Genomic DNA, 21,701 nt, shown 5'->3' on the forward strand with positions numbered 1-21,701 from the left:
TACAGTATAATTTGATGAAATTGGATGAAAAGATGATTAGCCTCAGTTCTTGGTTTTGCTTTTTTTTTTTTTTTTTTAAGATTTATTTATTTATTTGAAAATCAGTTACACAGAGAGAGAAGGAGAGGCAGAGAGAAAGAGGTCTTCCATCCACTAGTTCACTCCCCAATTGGCCGCAACGGCTGGAGCTGTGCCAATCAGAAGCCAGGAGCCAGGAGCCTCCTCCCGGTCTCCCATGTGGGTGCAGAGGCCCAAGGACGTGGGTGCAGGGGCCCAAGGACCTGGGCCATCTTCCACTGCTTTCAAGGCCACAGCAGAGAACTGGATTGGAATTGGAGCAGCTGGGATTCGAACCGGCACCCACATAGGATGCTAGCACTGCAGGTGGCGGCTTCACCCACTAAGACACAGCACCAGCCCCAGTTCTTGGTTTTAATTGTAACATATATATTTTTTTTTAATTTTTATTTATTTGACAGACAGAAAGAGAGAAAGGTCTTCCTTCCGTTGGTTCACTCCCCAAATGGCCGCTACGGCCAGAGCTATGCTGATCCGAAGCCAGGAGCCAGGTGCTTCCTTCTGTTCTCCCATGCGGATGCAGGGGCCCAAGCACTTGGGCCATCCTCCACTGCCTTCCCGGGCCACAGCAGAGCACTGGCCTGGAAGAAGAGCATCCGGGACTAGAACCCGGTGCCCATATGGGATGCCGGCGCTGCAGGCAGAGGATTAACCAAGTGAGCCACAGCGCCAGACCCCAATTTTAACATATCTTAATCATTTACTCAGATTCAGAAATGAAACCATTATAGATTACTTTATTGCTGCCTTGAATTCCATGATGATGTCCTTGATGTACTGCATACATGTAGACCTGCTCTTTAATGTTCTCTGTATCCTTCTGTATGCTATGAACAAAACTGAACCTACCAGCATCTGTTACATTCTTTTTTAGCTATTCATTATTATGAGACTATCACTAAAAGTATTATCCTCATGTAGATATACCAGTCAATAAGCTAACCAAATCATGCTATTCTTTTTTGAAGTGTTTTTCAATCTGTGGCTGTAAAGCAATAAATTTAATGTGCTATGATCTGCATTTTTAAAAATGAAAACAGGTTAAGAGAAGGGAATGCAGTATTTCATTTACACATCTGCATCTCTTTGGGCAGGACTATAATCCAAACTGAACTACTGATTTGTCCTAGGTTCCTACCACAAAGGCATGAAAGTTGCTGAAACACAGCTGAAAGGGAACCAGAGGGGCTTGGTGTGGCATCAGAGCTACTAGCTAGGTGACCCTTGATAAGGCACGTCAGGTTCCGCTTCTTCATGTGTAGAGTTAGCTTTCAGGCCTTTGGTGAGAAGATTATGGATAAATTGTCTCACAATATACCTGATGCGGAGTGGGCACTCTTGGTCACCAGTTTAAACATGAAGTTTGGAGAATGGTTAGAAATAGCTGAGAGAATATAGTTAACAGATGCTGGTAGGTTCAGTTTTGTTCATAGCATACAGAGGGACACGGAGAACACAAAAGAGCAGGTCTACATCTGCGCAGTACGTCACAGACATCATCACGGAATTTTTCTTCTCTTCACTGATAGGAAGGGAAAGCCATAAGGTTGATGACCAGAGCCTGGTGTCTAATTGGTTTGTCTACGTCAGCACCACTATCTTCTGCATTTTCCTGGTAGTCTGGACTTCGATGTTAATTTTTTAAAGGCCGGTGTATGTTCATTTGTAGTCTAGCAAGTAGTCTGAGTCTACAAGTGTATTGATTATATGCTAAATAAGAAGGTGCTAGATTATATTTTCTTTGATTTTGTGGTCCTGGTAGTTACAGGTTGACATATAAGTAAAAGGACAATGAAAATTGTATCCTGATACTGTGGGGCCATCTTTGACTACTTATAGAAATGAAATAATTTCCTTTCTAGATCATTGCAATTATTTTCACATCTGGGGCTCTACAATTTATTTTCTCAATTTGTGGAAATTTTTGGAAGAGGGAAAGAAAAATCTTTAAATTAAGATTTTTGTAATGAAAGCACTTCAAACCCATTGTTTTGATCTCATAGTTCTTCAGTCAGTCTGGTTGGTTCTCATTTAAGAATTGTGTAACAGAAAACTCATCAGAAAAAAACTGGAGAAACCACAATTGGAGTGTAACAGAGTAAATTAAACTTAGGCAGTAAAATGAATGCCGAAGTAATGCGAGTTACCGAATTAAAGATAAAAATTGATCTTAGGCTTTTTTTTTTTCCATTAAAAAAATGGCTAGGACTGGCTTTGCAGTATAATGGGTTAAGATGCTGCTTGCTACACCCACATCCCATATCAGAGTGCCAGTTTCAGTCCTGGCTGTTGCACTTCTGATCCAGCTTCCTGCTAATGTGACTGGAAAGGAAGATGACTGTGGGTCAAGTTTTTGGGCCCCTGCCCACATGAAGGAGACCAGGATAGAATTCCTGGCTCCTGGCTCTTATAGCCATTTGGGGAGTGAACCAATGGATGGAAGATCTCTTAGCTCACTTCCTTTCTGTTGCTTTGCCTTTCAAATAAATATAAAATAATTGTCTTAAAACAAAAACAAAAACCGGCTAAACCTATACTTTTAAAAGGAAGTTTTATTCCACTTTTTCTTTTTCTCTATTCTAGCCATCTGCTTGCTTTCACATTTACTCTCTAAGTTGGTAGTACTGTTTGTGAACTGAAGTGCTTTGCTGTCTTAAAGCACCTACCGTGAATGAAATTGACTAGGACCATGTGACCTCAATCAGTTTCCTTCACAGTAGGTAAACAGCTTCTGGCAAGAGCTGGTGCCCAGAGATGTATTCCTGGAAAAGTTACTTTTATTCCAGTACCTCTTAAAATTTTTAACTCTTGAAAATGGCATTATTTTTCTCCACCTCTTTGGTGTGGGTTTTCCTTTTCTTTTTTTAAAGGAAGAAAATTATTTAATCGGCTTATTTACATCTGAGAAAACTGAGGTTTGGGGTAGTTGATTGATAAGCCTAAGTTCAGGAGCTACAACCAGAACCCTGCACTGGTTTCCAATCGGTGCCATTTTCCTTATTCAACTCCACTTTATTATCTATGAGGGAGGTGTTAATTAGTGTTGGCTTGGTCGCCAGAAATTTTTCTTTGGTACCTGTTGATTAGCATTTATAATGTGTGGAAAAATTATATATAAAAAAGCTTTACATCTTTTATCGCATGATCATCTGGAATCTACACTTCCCAATTAAACTACCTTTGTGGGCTTTCTAGTTAATACAGTATTGCCTGTGTCTGAAATGGATTGACAATTTTGGAAGAAAATTTAATAAATTAGGTGTCGGCGTCATGGTGCACTAGGTTAACCCTCTGCCTGCGACGTCAGCATCCCATATGGGCACCGGCGCTAGTCCCGGTTGCTCCTCTTCCAGTCCACCTCTCTGCTGTGGCGTGGGAAAACAGTGGAGGATGGCCCACGTTCTTGGGTCCCTGCACCCGCATGGGAGACCTGGAGAAGGCACCTGGCTCCTGGCTTTGGATCAGCACAGTTCCGGTCATTGTAGCTACTTGGGGAGTGAATCAACAGAAGGAAGACCTTTCTCTCTGTGTCTCTCTCTCTCACTGTCTGTGACTCTACCTATCAAATAAGTAGATAAAAATATTTTTTAAAAAATTTAATAAATTTTAACCCTGCAAGAATCTGTAAGAGGGGCTGGCATTGTAGTGTAGCAGGTAAAGCTGGTGCCTGTGATGCCGGCATCTCATATGGGCACTGTGTGTCCCAGCTGCTCCACTTCCAATCCAGCTCCCTGCTGATGGCTTGGAAAAGCAGTGGAAGATGGCCCAAGTCCCTGGGCCCCTGTCACCCACACAGGAGACCTGGATGCAGCTCCTGGTTCTGGCTTCACCCGGTGTTGGCCTTTGCAGCCGTCTGGGGAGTAGACAGATCTCTCTCGCTCTCTGTTTCTCCCTTTCTCAATGTGACTCCAACTTTCAAAGTAAAAAAACAAACAAACAAACCTATAAGAATATAAATATAATTAAAAATGGAAGCATTCATTCTTACCCTTGAATGAAAGACTTTTTGATCCGCATATCTGAAACTGGCCTCAGAAAATTTTATATTTGATGGGATCACAGATATCAGAATCCATAAACAATGTCAGTAGTGCTAAAAAAAAAAAAAAAGTCCAAATTTTATATAAAGAAGACTAGAAAGACAAAATGCATGTTAAAGTAAACAACTGTGCCGGTGCCACCGTAGCTCACTAGGCTAATCCTCCACCTGCAGCGCCGGCACACTGGGTTCTAGTCCCAGTCAGGGCAGCAGATTCTGTCCCGGTTGCCCCTCTTCCAGACCAGCTCTCTGCTATGGCCCGGGAGTGCAGTGGAGGATGGCCCAAGTGCTTGGGTCCTGCACCCCATGGGAGACCAGGAGAAGCTCCTGGCTTTGGATCAGCGCGGTGCGCTGGCCGCAGCGCGCCAGCCAAGGCGGCCATTGGAGGGTGAACCAACGGCAAAAAGGAAGACCTTTCTCTCTGTCTCTCTCACTGTCCACTCTGCCTGTCATAAATAAATAAAAAGTAAACAGTGGTACAGTTAAACTATTAATCCTTTTCTTATTTTCTTCCAATTTAGCATCACATCTGTATTCAGAATATTTCCTGATTAAAAAATCAGCTACATAATTTTCCTTGTTGAAGATAAAGCGTTTTAAGGAAATCCAAATGACTTTGCATCCATCCTAAATGTCTTAAAAGGAATGGATTTCACTGACATGTTCATAAAACTGTCACAATGAGGATTCTCCTAAATATGCAGTTGGTTTTAAAGAATAAATATAAGAATATGAAGTTATGGACAAACGGACTGATTAAGAATGTTTTGGGAGATGATAAGGAAAATAATTCCTATACAGTCAGTGTTTTGAAGTTAATGCTTGAATCACTTTCCCTTAATATTCTCATAGGTATTCATGAAGTAATTCATAACTTGAGTTTCTGTAAGTCAAATCATGTTTTTTTTTAAGATTTATTGATTGATTTGAGAGGCAGAGGCAGAGAGAGAAAGATATCTTCCGTCCACTGGTCCACTCCCCAGATGGCTGCAACAATCAGAACTGGGCCGATCCAAAGCCAGGAGCCAAGAGCTTCCTCCTCGTCTCCCTTGCTGGTGCAGGGACCCAAGCATTTGGGCCATCCTCCGCTGCTTTCCCAGGCCATAGCAGAGAGTTGGATCGGAACTGGAGCAGCTGGATCTTGAATTGGTGTCCATATGGGACACCAGCATGGCAGGCTCAGCTTTACCCGCTGTGCCACAGCACTGGCCCCTCAAATTATATTTTTATGGCAGGAAATTTCCTGATTGTTAGAACACAGCAGCAACTTCCTTTGTATTATGAATAATCAGGCTACTTTGTAAGTTAAGAATTCTTCATTAGATATTGAATTATCTTAAAACATTGATACCTATACCATGAAAATAAAACTACATAATGAATTGATAGATAAATATATTTCCTAAACAACAGTGCACTAATGATGTGATTTGTTTTTCATTTCATATTGAACATCATGTGAGAGATAAGTAGCCGTATTTTAGTAAGAATTTTCAAAGACTTTGCACATCTTTTTTTTTTTTAAACAAAGTTCTTATGACTGCAATGGAGTGAACTAGAGAGAAAGTAGTAGGTAATGGGGTGAGAATTTTTTTAAAAAAGATTTATTTATTTAGAGAGATCTTTCAGTTGATGGCTCACTCCCCAATTGGCTGCAACGGCCAGAGCTGTGCTGATTCGAAGCCAGGAGCCAGGAGCTTCCTCCAGGTCTCCCACATGGGTGCAGGGGCCCAAGGACTTGGGCCATCTTCCACTGCTTTCTCAGGCCATAGCAGAGAGCGGGATCAGAAGTGGAGCAGCCGGGTCTCGAACCAGTGCCCATATGGGTTGCAGGCACTTCAGGCCAGGGCATTAACCCACTGTACCACAGCACCAGCCCCAATATCTTTTTTTTTTTTTTAAAGATTTATTTATTTATTTTTTACAGGCAGAGTGGATAGTGAGAGAAAGAGACAGAGAGGAAGGTCTTCCTTTTTGCTGTTGGTTCACCCTCCAATGGCCGCTGCGGCCGGCGCATCTCGCTGATCCGAAGCCAGGAGCCAGGTGCTTCTCCTGGTCTCCCATGCGGGTGCAGGGCCCAAGGCCTTGGGCCATCCTCCACTGCCTTCCCAGGCCATAGCAGAGAGCTGGCCTGGAAGAGGGGCAACCGGGATAGAGTCCGGCGCCCCAACCGGGACTAGAACCCGGTGTGCCGGCGCCGCAAGGTGGAGGATTAGCCTGTTAAGCCACGGCGCCGGCCTCCCAATATCTTTTAAATGTGTTGTAATATTGTAAAATAACTCAAAGTGTACTTGACTTAATCTTAGCATAAATGTGTTTTAAATGTAATGTGAAATATAGATGGGAAAACTTGTTCTGAAGACTCCTTCCTTCAGTTTAACAAAAGCCACCCATTTCACAGATGATTTAACTTTGATTAACCTACTTCATTGTAGCAGAGTATTCCAACAACTGGAATTTCATTCTTTGGTTTTGTATCTAGGTACAGCTTAATTTACAGAACAGCATTTTTTCCCATCCTACCAAGATACATTACAATTTTGAGGTTAACTCAAAGTAAAAATGCAATGGCTCATTAAACCTAGTCTTAGCATTCATTGACAAGAGATTTGTCATTTAAAACTAACTGCTACTTTTCTGCACTCTTTACTGCTGAATGTATAACCTTAGAATCCCCATCAGAAAAATACGTGGAGTTAACCACTTAGCATATTGTAATGAATATGTATCAATACACTGAAGAGACATGGCGATCCCATTTTTCAGTCTTCCTGCTCTGTTAGTCTTTTCCAGTTTTAGATGTCTTATAGCTTATCATGTAATCAGGACTAGCTTAGAAAATCTGAAACTGTGAGAGTACGGTGTTAGCCATGTTCATAGTTCCTTAGTAGCTGTCATATCAGTTTATAATAAGAGAAGTGCATTTGCTGCAGAGGAACATTATTTAATCTGCTATTAGGCGTTTTTGCCAAATATTTGGTTTATGTTGATAATTGTTTATGGTCAACTTTATAACAAATACTGTTGCAGTTTTTAAGAAAGCATACCATTTGTTTTCATATCCCTTACCTTAATCACTGTTAGGAAGCTTGGGCTGAAGTGCCATTTATAGTCTGAAAATCAACTTTTAATCCATGTACAAATATTCTAAAAGAAAATCCTGAGCGTGTGTTTAAATAATTGATACTCATCATCCACCTACAACTAAAATAATTTCAATGTACAAATAGAGCAAATGCTGTATATAGACAGAAGCAGATCACTGTCTTACCTACTTCATCTACATTTTAAATTTTAAGAGGAAGACTGTCTTATAAACAAGATCTTTACTGTTAAATATGTAGATTATGAGGTCACTTAGCACTAAAGTACTGACCCATATGCATGATGACAGGAATTTGACACCTGTCATTGGCAGTGATACTTGGAAACCATATAATACAAGAAAGTTAAGAAACGGGAATAAGAGGTAGGAGGCTGTAATTTGTAATTCACAGTGTTCAAGAATGACCTGTCCAGGGTGACTCAAAATCTATCCTTGATTTTAGGATTTATGTTCAGTGAACCCTACTAGCAAACAAAATTGATTAGGATAACAGAGTATCAGCAGAAAATAGAAAAAAAAAAAAATATATATATATATATTCTCATACTGAGTTTTAATTGAAATGTCCTGTTCTAAAAGTCCACTTTGAAGTTAAATGTCATTAAATCATTTTATTACATTATACCTGCAGATGACTTTATGGCAAAATTTCATGCTAATGTTTGAACAATACAATATAGAATTGCCACCAGTTATATTGTTTTCAGATTAATAACCCGTTGTATGAGAATTCATCTAAAAAGGAGTAGTGTCTTTCTGTTTCTCTATGTGATTATTTTGCCCAAAAAGCTTTCATTTTTTTTTAAGTAGCACAAAAGCTGTAATTGGCATGCTTTGTAAGGAAGTGTCAATGTGCAAGAGAGTGGCGAACACCAAGAATTCTTTTACGTGTTCTTTCCCCTTTGCACCACCGCCTCCTCAGCAGGGTCACTGAGATCACTAGCTTTTCTTGAAATGGCCATTTTCACTGGCAGGTGCATTATACCCTGTATTTTCAGATTGTTTTTCCATTCTGAATGTTTGGCAGGTTGATTGCTCTGGCTGCATTGACGGAGAAAGGGCTGACAAATGCGGTTGGGCTGGCTGAAAAGACAGTGATTACTGTTTTCCTTTGTGGCTGATTGAGGCCCTTGAAAGGAAAAATTTTAACCTTCACCATTTGGTTCAAAAGTATGAGCATATATTGAAATCATTCGTGCCATTTATCCTAGTTCTGTAAACTTGTCAGAACGTAAAAATCGCTCAATTTCAAGTAATGCAGGATTGGCATACGTCATTATCATTTTGATTAAGTTGGAGGTTGTATCGTTGTGTGCATTATACAGTGTCATTTAAAGCTTGCTTTCTTTCCACAGGTACAGTTATATTTTTATTGCTTATACTATAGAGTTAGAAAGATTTTCATAGCTCTCTAAACCTAACACTATGTGTGTGGTTTGGCAGCTGGTGTGGCCTACAAGCTGCATTTTGTTTGCAGGGTAAAGACTTGTCTGTAGGCCTCCTGGAGTGCGGGTAATTGCACAGGCTCACCATTGGGGAGAGACGCAGGATTGGAAGCAGTCAGGCGGAAGAATGTTATGCCATCCCATTGCCACCTTGTCGCAGAAAGACGCAGTCGCAGCAGTGCCATCTGCTTGTTGCTGTCTAGTCAGCTGGCCTGGCTGCTGGGACCATGACTTGGCAGCTGGTTCCCATCCTTGACCATTCTTTTGTGTATGTCCTATGTATGTGTGTTTTAGATAATTTTGAACATGGCTGGGGAAATGACTATAACAAGTAAAGTCTCCTTAGTGAATAGACTCATTACTTGAGGTGCACTCTGCTCCAGATGCCTGCTGCCTGTCCCTTATAGACAGATAACACGTGTGTGGGCAATAAAAACACGCTTGGTTTTTGGGTTTTGTTTGTTTTTTGTCTGCATCAAAATCCTCTTAAGTATATAGTGAAAGAGAAGATTAGCAGGATTTTATGTTCCATGACACTTTAAAATAAGTTATTTTGTTATTGCCTGGTTTGGGATGTAAGAGATTTAATAATTTATAAAGCCTTTGTAAACATTGTATATTATTTCAATGTATATTTTTACTCAAATTAAGAAAACATTATTTTACGTACTTACTACCATATTACCATATCATATATGGTAGTTAATAAGACTTTCATTTAAAATGACAGAACAGAAAATGTGGGCTCATAGCTATTGTCTTTAAAATCTGCCTCTCAGATAGCAACCTGAGTTAATGTACACTGTCTTTATGCCTATGAAGACCCATTAGACACTGATGGTGTCAGATCACAAGTAAGCAGCCAGCTCTGTGTGCTATTTTAGACGTTTGATTTTCTTCATTCTGCAGCACTAATGTGTCAGCATGCTATATGAAACCATGCAGGAGTTGAATGTTCTGTCTAGAGCGATGAATGCTTACAAGCTTTTTGGAGACTTCCATGAGGAATTCATCCTAGTTGTTTATGTATCTTACTTCAATTTATATAGCCACAGAATTTAGTATGACAGTTGATGAGGTACCACATAGGTGTATATACAAACCAGGAAGTTCCACCTAATTCTTTCTTTACAGTTGTGTTAGTAAAATCATGTTATTTGTGCTTGTGTCTTATCACTGGTTTACTTTGCTTTTATCTTAAAAGTTGTGATGCCTTCCGAAATACTACCTCAAATTATTGGTTGTATTCATGAAAATAATTTATCTTTTTTTTTTTTTTTTTTTTTTAGATGAAGAGGAAGAAGATGATGTAGTGACTCCTAAACCACCAGTTGAACCTGAGGAAGAGAAAATTGTAAAGAAAGATGAAGAAAACGATAATAAAGGTTATCTTAAATAATTTAACTCTAGAAATTATGGTGCTTTCTAGCAAGATTTCTTTTCTTATTTTTGTATTAAAGTAGTAGTAATGCTTTACATCAGAGGTAAGTCTGGTTATAGAAGAATGAGTGGCATTCCCTGATCTCATCTCTGAAAGTGAGCTGACATGATTTGACTGACATAAATCAGATTAAAAAAAAAAAAAACTAAACTAAAACATTTGTTTTCCAGCACCCCCTCATGAACTGACTGAAGAAGAAAAGCAACAAATCTTGCACTCTGAGGAATTTTTAAGTTTCTTTGACCATTCCACAAGAATTGTAGAAAGAGCTCTTTCTGAGCAGATTAACATCTTCTTTGACTATAGTGGGAGAGATTTGGAAGACAAGGAAGGGTAATGTTTAATTGCAAAGATTATAGCTTCAGCAGTGTTAAATTATTTTCAGATTAAGACTGAAATATATGTTATAACACGACCTTTTTTGGATTTGATCTTTTGTTGTAGAGAGATTCAAGCAGGTGCTAAACTATCACTAAGTCGACAGTTTTTTGATGAACGTTGGTCAAAGCATCGGGTGGTTAGTTGTTTGGATTGGTCTTCTCAGGTAAAATATAACAAAATTGGTTACTATTTATTTGTTTTTGTATTATAATTAGTGGGTAGTTTTAATTATAGAACTTTGTGTAATGAAGTCAATATATATTTAAAATAAAATACTGATGACTGATGGTTCTAGTTACCCTATTCATTTTGTTTTGTGTACTTGCAAAAAAGGACTGGCAGCATTCTTTGCATTTAAAACTTAGAACTATATTTGTGCCCAATCCTTATGTTACAATTTTCAGTTATATGCCATCCTTTGTGTAAAATTTTAAAATGTAATTCAATTAAATATTTGAATGTTAAAGCATTTAAAATAACTGCATGAGACCAATTTAGAATTGTACCAATGTACCAATGAGCATAAGTCTGGAGATATCCTTTCTTGGTAAAGTGTTAGATATTTCCATTTTCAGAATATACTGATAAAGACAGTTGAACAAGTAGTAACATACAACAGTTCTTACATTTAGCACTTCTTTTTGCCTTAATTCTTGTGAGCAGTACCCAGAGTTACTTGTGGCTTCCTATAATAACAATGAAGATGCTCCTCATGAGCCTGATGGCGTGGCCCTGGTGTGGAATATGAAATACAAAAAAACTACCCCAGAGTATGTGTTTCACTGCCAGGTAAGATGGTCTTTTAACAGTCTTTCTCAAGTTTAAGAAACATTAATGCATTTAGACAAGTGCCTTTTTTCTTTTCTTGTCAACATAATGATTTCATTGGATTGGCATTTACTGCACAACTCCATATTTGCAAACAGATGTTAACAGAAAACCGAAAACTTTTTAGTTCAACATGATCTGTCTTTTGTAGGTTTTCTGACATCTCTTAAAATGCTTAATCACACCTAAAGTCCTTTGCAGTTGTGATTTTCTGTTATTGTGATTGATTATATAAAAGGCATCTTTTCTAAAATGTCCTTTCTTCAGGGAGTTTCCCAGGAACTTATTTGCTGAATACACAATTAGATGTTGGCCCACTGAGTTACTTATACATGGCCTGAGGAGTTGGAATTAGATAGTTTTAAGTAGAAACATATGGCTGAAGTAGGAAACAGATGCAGATTTTTTAAGTGGATTTTCTAGATGCTTAGAATTTGCAAGCATTTTCTTTTTACATAAGTTAAAATTTTAAAGTGGTATCATAATCTTGAATAAACACTTAACTGAATCAAAACGAGTACATACTATACTGTCAGATTACAGTCAGAGGCCAAAGCAGGTTCAGGTATCATTTGAATATTGTAATCAAAGGAAATAATTGTTTGCTTTCTTTGATAAATTGCCTAAATAAATTTATGTTGACAGTCATTATATTTGACTCTTAAGCCTAAAGTTGTCTTAAGATACATATTTCTGAAACAAAATGAAAAATCTTAATGAATTTATTTCTTTTTGTAACGTCTAATATCCTACAATGAAGAGGGCATTATTTTGGGGAACAGATTTATATTTATAGCTTGTCATACTTTTGCCATTTGAACCTTAAGTGTACAAATCTTACTTGCAGTCAGCTGTGATGTCTGCTACATTTGCAAAATTTCATCCAAATCTTGTTGTTGGTGGTACATATTCAGGCCAAATTGTGCTTTGGGATAACCGTAGCAATAAAAGGACTCCTGTGCAAAGAACTCCACTGTCAGCTGCAGCACACACAGTGAGTAAATAAAGTTGTTTTCCATCAGACTTCTGTGAACCTTTACCATTAACTACTTAGTGTCAGTCCTCAGAGTAGTCTCAGAAAGTGCTTCCTTTGATGTCTGAATTCCCCATTTAGCAAACAAGAACCAGGATCTTTTTTCTGTGTTTTCAGAGATAAAAACAGATGAGCTTATCAGGAACCCCTCTGTCTTCTGAGACCTACCTTTTGTTAATCAACAGAATAACAGCAATTTCACATTAAAAATGTCCTTAAGTTAGGAATCTGTTTTGATGTGGAATAGATTGCCTGTGACTAGACTGAAAGTTTTATTTTACTTTTTGGTAAAATAATTTCTGAAAACCTTCTTTAATGTTTCTAGCACCCTGTATATTGTGTAAATGTTGTTGGAACACAAAATGCTCACAATCTAATTAGTATCTCCACTGATGGAAAAATTTGTTCATGGAGTCTGGACATGCTTTCTCATCCACAGGTAGGTTAAACTTAGAAAACTGTCAAACTTTGAGGAGAATTTTATTTAAAAATGTGTGTATATAAACTCCAGCTTATGTTTTATGATAGTATTATAAGTTTATTTGTAATAGTTTATTAAACCTAAATGCATGTTAAACACAGTTTATCATACATATATTTTATTTTTAAACTTGCCTCATTTAATTAAGGTAGATATTCTACAAATAGTTTAATGAAAGAATTGTTTACAAACCATTTAGAACTACAAGTTTTTCTGCAACAATTAGGTTGCAAGTTTACAAAATGACTTCCTATATTTTCCACATTTAGGATAGTATGGAGTTGGTTCATAAACAGTCAAAGGCAGTAGCTGTGACATCCATGTCCTTCCCTGTTGGAGATGTCAACAACTTTGTTGTTGGGAGTGAAGAAGGTTCTGTGTACACAGCTTGCCGCCATGGCAGGTAAACCCCAACTGGAATTTATAGTTATTTAACATTTTCCTTGAGTGATCTCATTGAAACAAATTGCCCCTTATTTAAGTAGAAATCTGTGCTGGAGCCACTTGTTATTTGTGACAGATTGAGTTCAGGCATATAAATTAAAACTTACACTTTTTTTTCATCATTTTGGATTCATGATGTGTGCTGGACGTTGTAGGTTGTGGTATATTGTGGTTTTTTGTGTGCACACACTCACAGAGGTTACTGGTAAGAGAACATTCAGCAATGACACATATAATATGTACATACCATATACTGATCCTCAGACTGGTAAATCAGATTTTTAACTGTTTTCCCATTTCAGCTTATTTGTACCCTGAGCTTTAGTTCAGTTCTCCTGATAACTGCACAGCAATGTCACGTCCACACTTTAAGTTGACCTCATTTCTCCTGCTGTTCAATCTGTTTTGAAATTGTCTAGCTGTACCTTATCAATTGCTTCCTTAAAAGAAATCGAGTGTCTGGATTTCATCTCACATACAGATCACCTTCACTTCACTGCTCTTGATTTTTTGATTTAAAAGTTTCCCAGGTTGTGTCTCATACATGTAGCATCCCTTTGTCTCTATTCCACCACTCACATATTGGATGATTTTAAGTTATTCTGATGTGCTGTGAGCACAAAGTTAAATTAAGTCAGGATCTGATATAAAAACCTGTAATAAAATGTGTCTGTGAGTGGTCTACTTACAACAGATTTCCCTAATGTTTTCACTTTTATGAAACAGCAAAGCTGGAATCAGTGAGATGTTTGAGGGACATCAAGGACCAATCACTGGCATCCATTGTCATGCAGCTGTTGGAGCAGTAGACTTCTCACATCTTTTTGTCACTTCATCATTTGACTGGACAGTAAAACTTTGGACAACTAAGGTACCTAAAAATACAGATGTCTGCGCATTTGCTAGGGTTTCTAACACAAGGTGGTGCTCTAATACTTCAAAGGAAAGATAAAAAGCTTTTTAAAGAGCTTAGAATGATTCGCTGTTAAATTAAACCTGATTAGAAGTTACACTGAACATAGGTGAGCTATTAGATGTTGTAGTTTTTGTAAAACCATGCTGGCAAATATGAAAAGTCCATACATAATCAAAGATCATTATTCCCACCACTCAGGCTTTCCCAACACAGAACTGTTTACCCTGAACTATGTTAGGGAAAAAGCCCCTAAAGTCTCACATAGCACCTTGTACAGTTGTCATTCAGCCCAACACAAAAGCCATGCGTTTGCTCTTGGGTGAGTTTTTAGGGGCTTATTCAGAACTATAGTAGTTCACAGAGCAGATGAAAAATAGGAGAAAAGAGAGAAACTGACTTAAGTCCTGCACAATAAAGCTATACATAATAAATTTGAATAGTTAAGAAGGCATTGTGCAGGCCTGCGCCGCAGCTCACTAGGCTAATCTTCCGCCTGCGGCGCCATCACCCCAGGTTCTAGTCCCCATTGGAGTGCCGGATACTAGTCCCGCTTGCTCCTCTTCCAGTCCAGCTCTTTGCTGTGGCCCGGGAGGGCAGTGGAGGATGGCCCAAGTATTTGGGTCCCTGCACCCACATGGGAGACAGGGAGGAAGTACCCAGCTCCTGGCTTCGAATCAGCGCAGCGCCGGCCATAGCGGCCATTAGGGGAGTGAACCAACGGCAAAAAGGAAGACCTTTCTTTCTGTCTCTCTCTCTCACGGTCTAACTCTGCCTGGCAAAAAAAAAAAAAAAGCATTGTGTGTAAAGGTATGGATGCATTGTTAATCTGTGATAAGGAATTTAAATAGTTTTGGTTTTAATAAAATTCAGTTATTTGAAAAACTCGTTTATGATACAAAATGCTTCCTGATTCTCTAGCAATTCCAGATAGATGTGACATTGCCTTGCCCCATTGAAAGTCTCAGACAAATCCAAGTAGGGAACATTACCTCTATGAGAAACTTGGTGGCTTCATTTGACTCCATTATATAGTCAAAGCACCTTAACTTTGCTATTTAGGGGTTTGTTTTGTTTCATTTTTTGTTGGCAGTATCACACTGTTGCTGGTAAAACAACATACTCAGTATATTTTAATTCTATTTAAATTAAGTTAAATGTTAAGCTTCTCTTTTCCCCTATTTTTATTTACTTCATCCTAAATACTGGGTTTTTGAATAAGTCATCTTGAAACATAGTTTAGAGACCATCTTTAGTTCTTCAGTTTTTTTGAAAATACCTACCTAGTGGTCTTCAAAGATGTTCTTGGCTGTTAAAGTGAACTACTATTTATCAAGTATTGGCATCAGAAATCTGGGATGAGCTCACTGTTTACTCTTGTCCTTTCTTGATGCTTCCTTTCAGTCGACTTGTCCTTTCTTGATGCTTCCTTTCAGTCGAATACAAAGTGAGTTAGCAAACTATGCCTTTAAAAGCTTGCCTTTTACAATTGAGTATTTGCAGGTTTGGCATTAGCATAAAAACAGTACTTACCTGAAGTCTAATGTAAGGGACATGTAGAAAAGTACTTAACAGTGTCCAGGATATAGTAGACTTATCAATGTTCAGTTGCCGTTTTGACTTTTAATGAGAATCAGAGCCCAAGTGTATTCAGAAAATCATCTGTTTTGTTTCTTGGATTGTTGAATTTTTTGTTCAATTAGTGAGATTTATATAGCTCACAAAGGTAGAGGAAGAAGAAGATTGTCAGGACTACAGTCAAAGAAATGCACCATCCAGCTGGTCAACCCAAAGCAAGATACAGAATTGGGAAGGCGATGCCTACTATTTCTTGATAGTCTTCAAAGAGCCATGTAACCTGTTAGATTTCTGGATGTGCCATCAGCTGAGCAATCCTATGTATAGTCACAGGAGACACTGCATCTTTGTTAGCTTTTGGCCAGCTTTCCTTTTCAAAAATTGAAAAGAATCTTTTTTTTTATTTGTAGATTTCTTTAAAAAATGTCAAGGATTTTGTTTGCCAGATTCCTTTTGATTTGAATTGGCGGCATCCATCTTTATGTACATTAACAACAGGATTTAAAAATTTGAAGTTCATCTTGCCTAATCAAGAAAATAACTTCTCTGTGTTGGCAGACTGATCAGTACTTGCTTTTGTGGTACTATATAGCTAATAGATTAGTGGTTGATACTTTTCCTTTGTGTTTTACTGTATCTCAACATAGAAGTGCCTTCCAAATAAGAATGACAGACAAGTATATCTCTTTCCTTACTAATTAGGCTAGGCATTGCTTTCTTCTTGAACCTTATCCATATGTTCGCTCAGTTGTGAAATTTGCCTCTCTGCTCCCTCTGACCACTTTCCCAGTGGAGGTTAGAGGATGGAACAGCCTAGAATTAGGCTCCAAGTTCCCTGTACAACTTTATCAGAAGAATTTTACTTTATTCTGACTTTTCTGTACACAAATAGTTCTACTCTGTGAAAGGTAGGTAAAGCAGCAACAGTCTGCTAAGTAACCATATTTGGCTATCCCATGGCCCCCAGTGTCATTGCATCTTGACATTCTTCCTGAATTTACACATCCTGGTTAGTTGTGTTGTTTATTTCTGCCCTGCTAAAAACCTGATGAAGACTCTGTATGGTAATAATGAATAGAAGGAAACTTTTTTTTTTTTTTTTTTTTTTTTTTTGAGAGAGAGAGTTCCCATTTACTGCTTTACTCCTCAGATGCCCACAGATGGTCCTGGGAGGCTGAAGCCAGGCACTGGGAACTCAATCCAGGTCTCCCACATGGGTGGCAGGAACACAATAACTTGAGCCACTGCTATCTCCCAAGGTCTGCATTAGCAGGAAGCTGGAGCCAGTGGCAGGCATCAAATCCAAGTACTCCGATAAGGGACCAGTCATCTTAATGGCTAGGCTCAACACCTGCCTCTAGAAAGCCTTTCTGCATGTTCATTGAAAATCCCTAGAAATCTTGATTAGGCATTTCCTCACATTTAAAGGAACCTACCTCTGTGGCCAGCCTCTAATCTTTATGTGCTCAGGAATTTATAACAGTCAGTTCTAGTTCATCAAATTATTTTCACTACATTATTGAGCTCAGCTATTTTTAGTGTAGAAAGCAAACAATAGATTATTTTTCACATATAGGTGAAGTTTATACCAATCAAGACATTGCTTCTAATAGTTTTTTAAGACACTGTTATCATCTCAAAATAGCAAATTTAAAAAATTCACAACAAAGATACTTCAGCAGGTCTGAAAAATGGTAGCACAAAAAAGTGAAGAGTTGAAGTTTCCTCAGGAAAGCCTTGAAGCTTCTAAAAGAGCTCGAGTACAGGTAGACCTGGTAAATTAGCTCAGTGTTCCCCTACATTTATCCATACTTCTTTCAGGTAACTCTTAAAATGGAGGAATTATTTATTTGGGAGACAGAACTTTTTTTTTTTTTTTTTTTTGACAGGCAGAGTTAGACCGTGAGAGAGAGACAGAGAGAAAGGTCCTCCCTCTGTTGGCTCATCGCCCAAATGGCTACCACAGCCGGCGCGCTGCACCAATCTGAAGCCAGGAGCCAGGTACCTCCTCCTGGTCTCCCATGCAGGTGCAGGGCCCAAGGACTTGGGCCATCCTCCACTGCCCTCCCAGGCCACAGCAGAGAGCCGGACAGGAAGAGGAGCAACTGGGACTAGAACCTGGTGTGCTGATGCCGCAGGCAGAGGATTAGCCAAGTGAGCTGCAGCGCCAGCCAGGAGACAAAACTTTTTAATGTATATATAGTATGTTCTGGTCTCAGAGAAGACAAGATGGTTGATGTTATGATTTCTTAGAATAGGCAGTTTTCAGATTTTCATAGTTCATAAGTACCTTTAGATTTTCCACAATCTGATATCTCAAAGCCCCTCCTAAAATAGCTTACTTGTTTAACTCTTAGAGGGTACCAGCATTAAAACAGAGGTAAAATTCCAATAGTACATTTATTAGACAAGTTAAAATGAACGCTTTGAAGTTGGGGTATCTCTTGGGGACTGAACTGGACCCAGTCCCACAAAGTAGCACTTATCTCAGCAGCTTGCTCCTGGCCAGTGTCCAGCCTCTCTTTTGCATATTGAGAAGCCTAATTTCATCAGTCCACTAGAGTTGATTAAACAGGGAGTGCTGACTGGAACTAACAGGCTCCTAGGACATTGACATGTTGAAGAATGTCAATTTATTAATTTACAATGAGAAACATAACTGCCAGAAGGCCCAGATACTCAATGCTGACCTGACCAGCTCATTGTTACCCTGTAGACAACCCACATGGGAAGCAAATTATAATCAGAAGATTGCTTAGGGAGCAAGGAATTAGAACAAAAGAAGTTTTATAATTTGAATGTTTAATAGCATCAAGCTAAGATAGCGTGATTCATTCATCTTCGAATAGACGTAGCCTTGCCCTGGGATAGTAATTCTCAAAGCGATTGCCTGACACTTCCCCTCTCCTGGACAGTGCTTGAATGGGTACTGTCTTTGTGAGTTGACTACTTTGTATTTCCATGCTTTTTAAAACCATTACTTATGCATTTGCTAGTTCAGTCCCTCAAGTGCCACTGATGGCCCCCAGCAGGAGCTGAAGCTGGGAGCTGGGAACTCAATTCAGGTGTCCCTTGTGGGTGGCAGGAACCCTATTGCTTGAGCCACAACTGCAGCCTCTCTGGATCACAAGTGGAGCAGTCAGGACTGATGGCCGGCACTGCAGATGGCAGCCTAACCCGCTGCACCAGAGTGCCACCCTTGTATTTGTCTTTTTTTTTTTTTTTTTAAGATTTATTTATTTGAAAGTCAGAGTTACACAGAGAGAGAGATAGAGGTCTTCTGTCCGATGGTTCACTCCCCAGATGGCTGCAATGGTTGAAGCTGCGCCGATCCAGAGCCAGGAGCCAGGAGCTTCTTCCGGGTCTCCCACGCAGGTGCAGGGGCCCAAGGTCTTGGGCCATCTTCTACTGCTTTCCCAGGCCATAGCAAAGAGCTGGATTGGAAGAGGAACAGCCAGGACTAGAACCGGCACCCATATGGGATGCCAGCGCTTCAGGCCAGAGCGTTAATCCGCTGCACCACAGTACCAGCCCCTGTATTTGTCTTTTGATCACTATGCATACTTACTTCTGTTTGGCATGTACCTAGATGTGGAAATACTTGGTCATAGGCTATGCATATATTAAGCTTTAAGTTGATACCACCAAGCAGTTTTCTAAAGTGGCTTTATAGATGTGTCAGTGCTAATTATTTCTATCACTTTTTTAAAAATTCACTTCATCTTTTTTTTGTTAAGAAAAATGCTTTATTGAGATTTTCATATACTATTCACCTTTTTTTAAAGTTTATTTATTTGAAAGGCAGAGCTAGAGAGAGAGGGAAAGACAGAGAGGGCAAGCTCTCTACCTACTAGTTCACTCCCCAAACGGCTGCAACAGTCAGGGCTGGACCAGGCTGAAGCCAGGAGTCTGGATCTATCCAGTTGTCCCACATGGGTGCAAGGCCCAAGCACTTGGGTCATCTTCTGCTGTTTTCCCAGGACCGTTAGCAGGGAGCTGGATGGGAAGTGGAGCAGCTGGGACTCAAACTGGCACCCATATGGATTGTCTGTGTTGTAGGCAGCGGCTTAACCCCCTACACTGGCCCTACAACTCACCTTTCTAACATGTAGAGTTCAGTTGTTCTTACTGTGTTCATAGATGTATACACTGTCACCAGTATCTAATTTTAGGACACTTTCAAATTTCAGAAAGAAATTCTATATTCAGTAGTAGTTGTTCCTAATTTCTACTTACACATCTCCTAGAAACCACTAATCTTTCTGTCTCTGTAGATGAGGCTTTACAGATAGCTCATGGACATCTCATGGAATCACTTTACATTCGCATGTTGTTTTCAAGGGCCATCCACATTGTGGCAAACATCAACTTCATTCTTTTTATTGCTGAATATTATCCCGTTGTATAAATATACTCCTTTTTGTTTATGAGTTGATGAATTATTTGGATTGCTTCACTCTTGAGCTATTATAAATAATGCTGTGATCAGCACTCATATATAAGTGTTTATGTGTATATTTTCATGTTTCTTAGGTATATACTTGGAGTAGAACTGTGGGGTTCTATGGTAACCAGTTAGCAGTTTGAGGATCTGCCAAAGTAGCTGTAGCATTTTACATTCCTGCTAGTAAGGTCTGAGGGTTCTGGTTTCTCATAGCCTCACCACCACTTGTTACTGTTATTTCTTATTCTGGCCATCCCAGTGGTGTGAGGTGGTATCTCATTGTGCTTTTGATTGGCCTTCCTCTTGTGACCAGTGATGTTGGGCATCTTGCCATGTGCTTAATGGCTTTTGTTAGAGTTCTGGATACAAGTCATTGATCAAATATATTATGGTTTGCAAATATTTCCTCCCATTGGGTAGGTTGCTTTTTCACTTTGTTGAGGGTACAATTTGAAACACAAAAGTGTTTCTTTTATTTAAGCCAGTTTGTCTACTTTTTGTCACTTGTGTTTTTAGCTTCATATCTGAGAAATCATGGCCAAGACCAGGGTCACAAATGTTTACTTCTTTGCTTTCTTGTAAGTTTTATAGTTTTAGCTCTTCTCTTTAGATGTTATAGATTTAATTTCTGTGTATGGTTTGAGGAAAGAGGGGTCTACCATTATTCTTTTCTATGTGTAATACCAGTTGTTTCAGTACCATTTGTTGAAAAGATTTTTCTTTCTCCATTTACTTTTTCTGATATCACAATAATTTTAATTTTGTATCGGATTTGATTGAGATCTTTTACTGTTGTTTATTGTCTGCTGGTGAAATAGGCTTTTCTGTATTTTTAGGATAGAATGGGAAGAATGGCTTTCCTTGTATGAGTTTTTGTTAACAAACTCTTTCTTCAGTGATTAATCTTGTAGAGTGGTGGTGTGTGTATGTGTGTGTGTTGTACTTCCTGATGACAACATATCTATAAAATACCTTATACTTTCTGAGGTACACCTTTTCCGTTCCTCTTCACCACTTTTATTCAAGCCTTCTTGTTCCTTTGTTCCTCCGGTCCTTTATTTCACATTTTGGGTTTTACTCCTTGCCGTTTCTCTTCAATGAGACCTGGGCTTAGACAGGAGCTTTGGTTTGGCAGTATTGAGAGTTTTTAGAGCCCAGCCTGAATCGTCAGACCTTACTTCTGTCTCATTTGTTTGTAAGTGGGATTGGGCCACACTCCCTTCAACTTCTGTTGCCGTTCTGAGTTTGGCCTGCTATGCTGCCCTGTGAACATCTGCTTGTTGGGGGTGGGCTTCTTCAGTTCTCCAGCTGTCAGTCCTACCTTCCTAACCACTTCTTCCCCCACAGATGCTGATAACAGTTGTCAGAGGTTTCCACCTGTTTACCTCTGGAGGCCTATCTCCCCATGTTGTTCTAGACGTTGTCTGGGAATCTTTGGGTTTTGGTATTCTCTATCTGGTGTGTGGAGAGAATTACAGATGATTCAAAAA

At 39.1% G+C, this 21,701-nt stretch overlaps 1 protein-coding gene across 2 annotated transcripts in view; it reads left to right on the plus strand.

The window, feature by feature from the left end:
- The window catches only part of DYNC1I2 (dynein cytoplasmic 1 intermediate chain 2), a 65,536-nt gene that overhangs the window by 37,323 nt on the left and 6,512 nt on the right, over positions 1-21,701 (plus strand). For both annotated transcript variants that reach the window (XM_062187797.1, XM_062187796.1), the window contains exons 6-13: positions 9,958-10,053; positions 10,280-10,442; positions 10,554-10,653; positions 11,154-11,279; positions 12,166-12,312; positions 12,677-12,790; positions 13,102-13,235; positions 14,003-14,147. In XM_062187797.1, coding sequence (XP_062043781.1) covers positions 9,958-10,053; positions 10,280-10,442; positions 10,554-10,653; positions 11,154-11,279; positions 12,166-12,312; positions 12,677-12,790; positions 13,102-13,235; positions 14,003-14,147 — 1,025 coding nt within the window. The remainder of the gene's footprint in view (positions 1-9,957; positions 10,054-10,279; positions 10,443-10,553; positions 10,654-11,153; positions 11,280-12,165; positions 12,313-12,676; positions 12,791-13,101; positions 13,236-14,002; positions 14,148-21,701) is intronic.

The sequence above is a fragment of the Lepus europaeus genome, chromosome 1, assembly GCF_033115175.1.
Source record: "Lepus europaeus isolate LE1 chromosome 1, mLepTim1.pri, whole genome shotgun sequence".
Taxonomy (NCBI): Eukaryota; Metazoa; Chordata; class Mammalia; order Lagomorpha; family Leporidae; genus Lepus; species Lepus europaeus.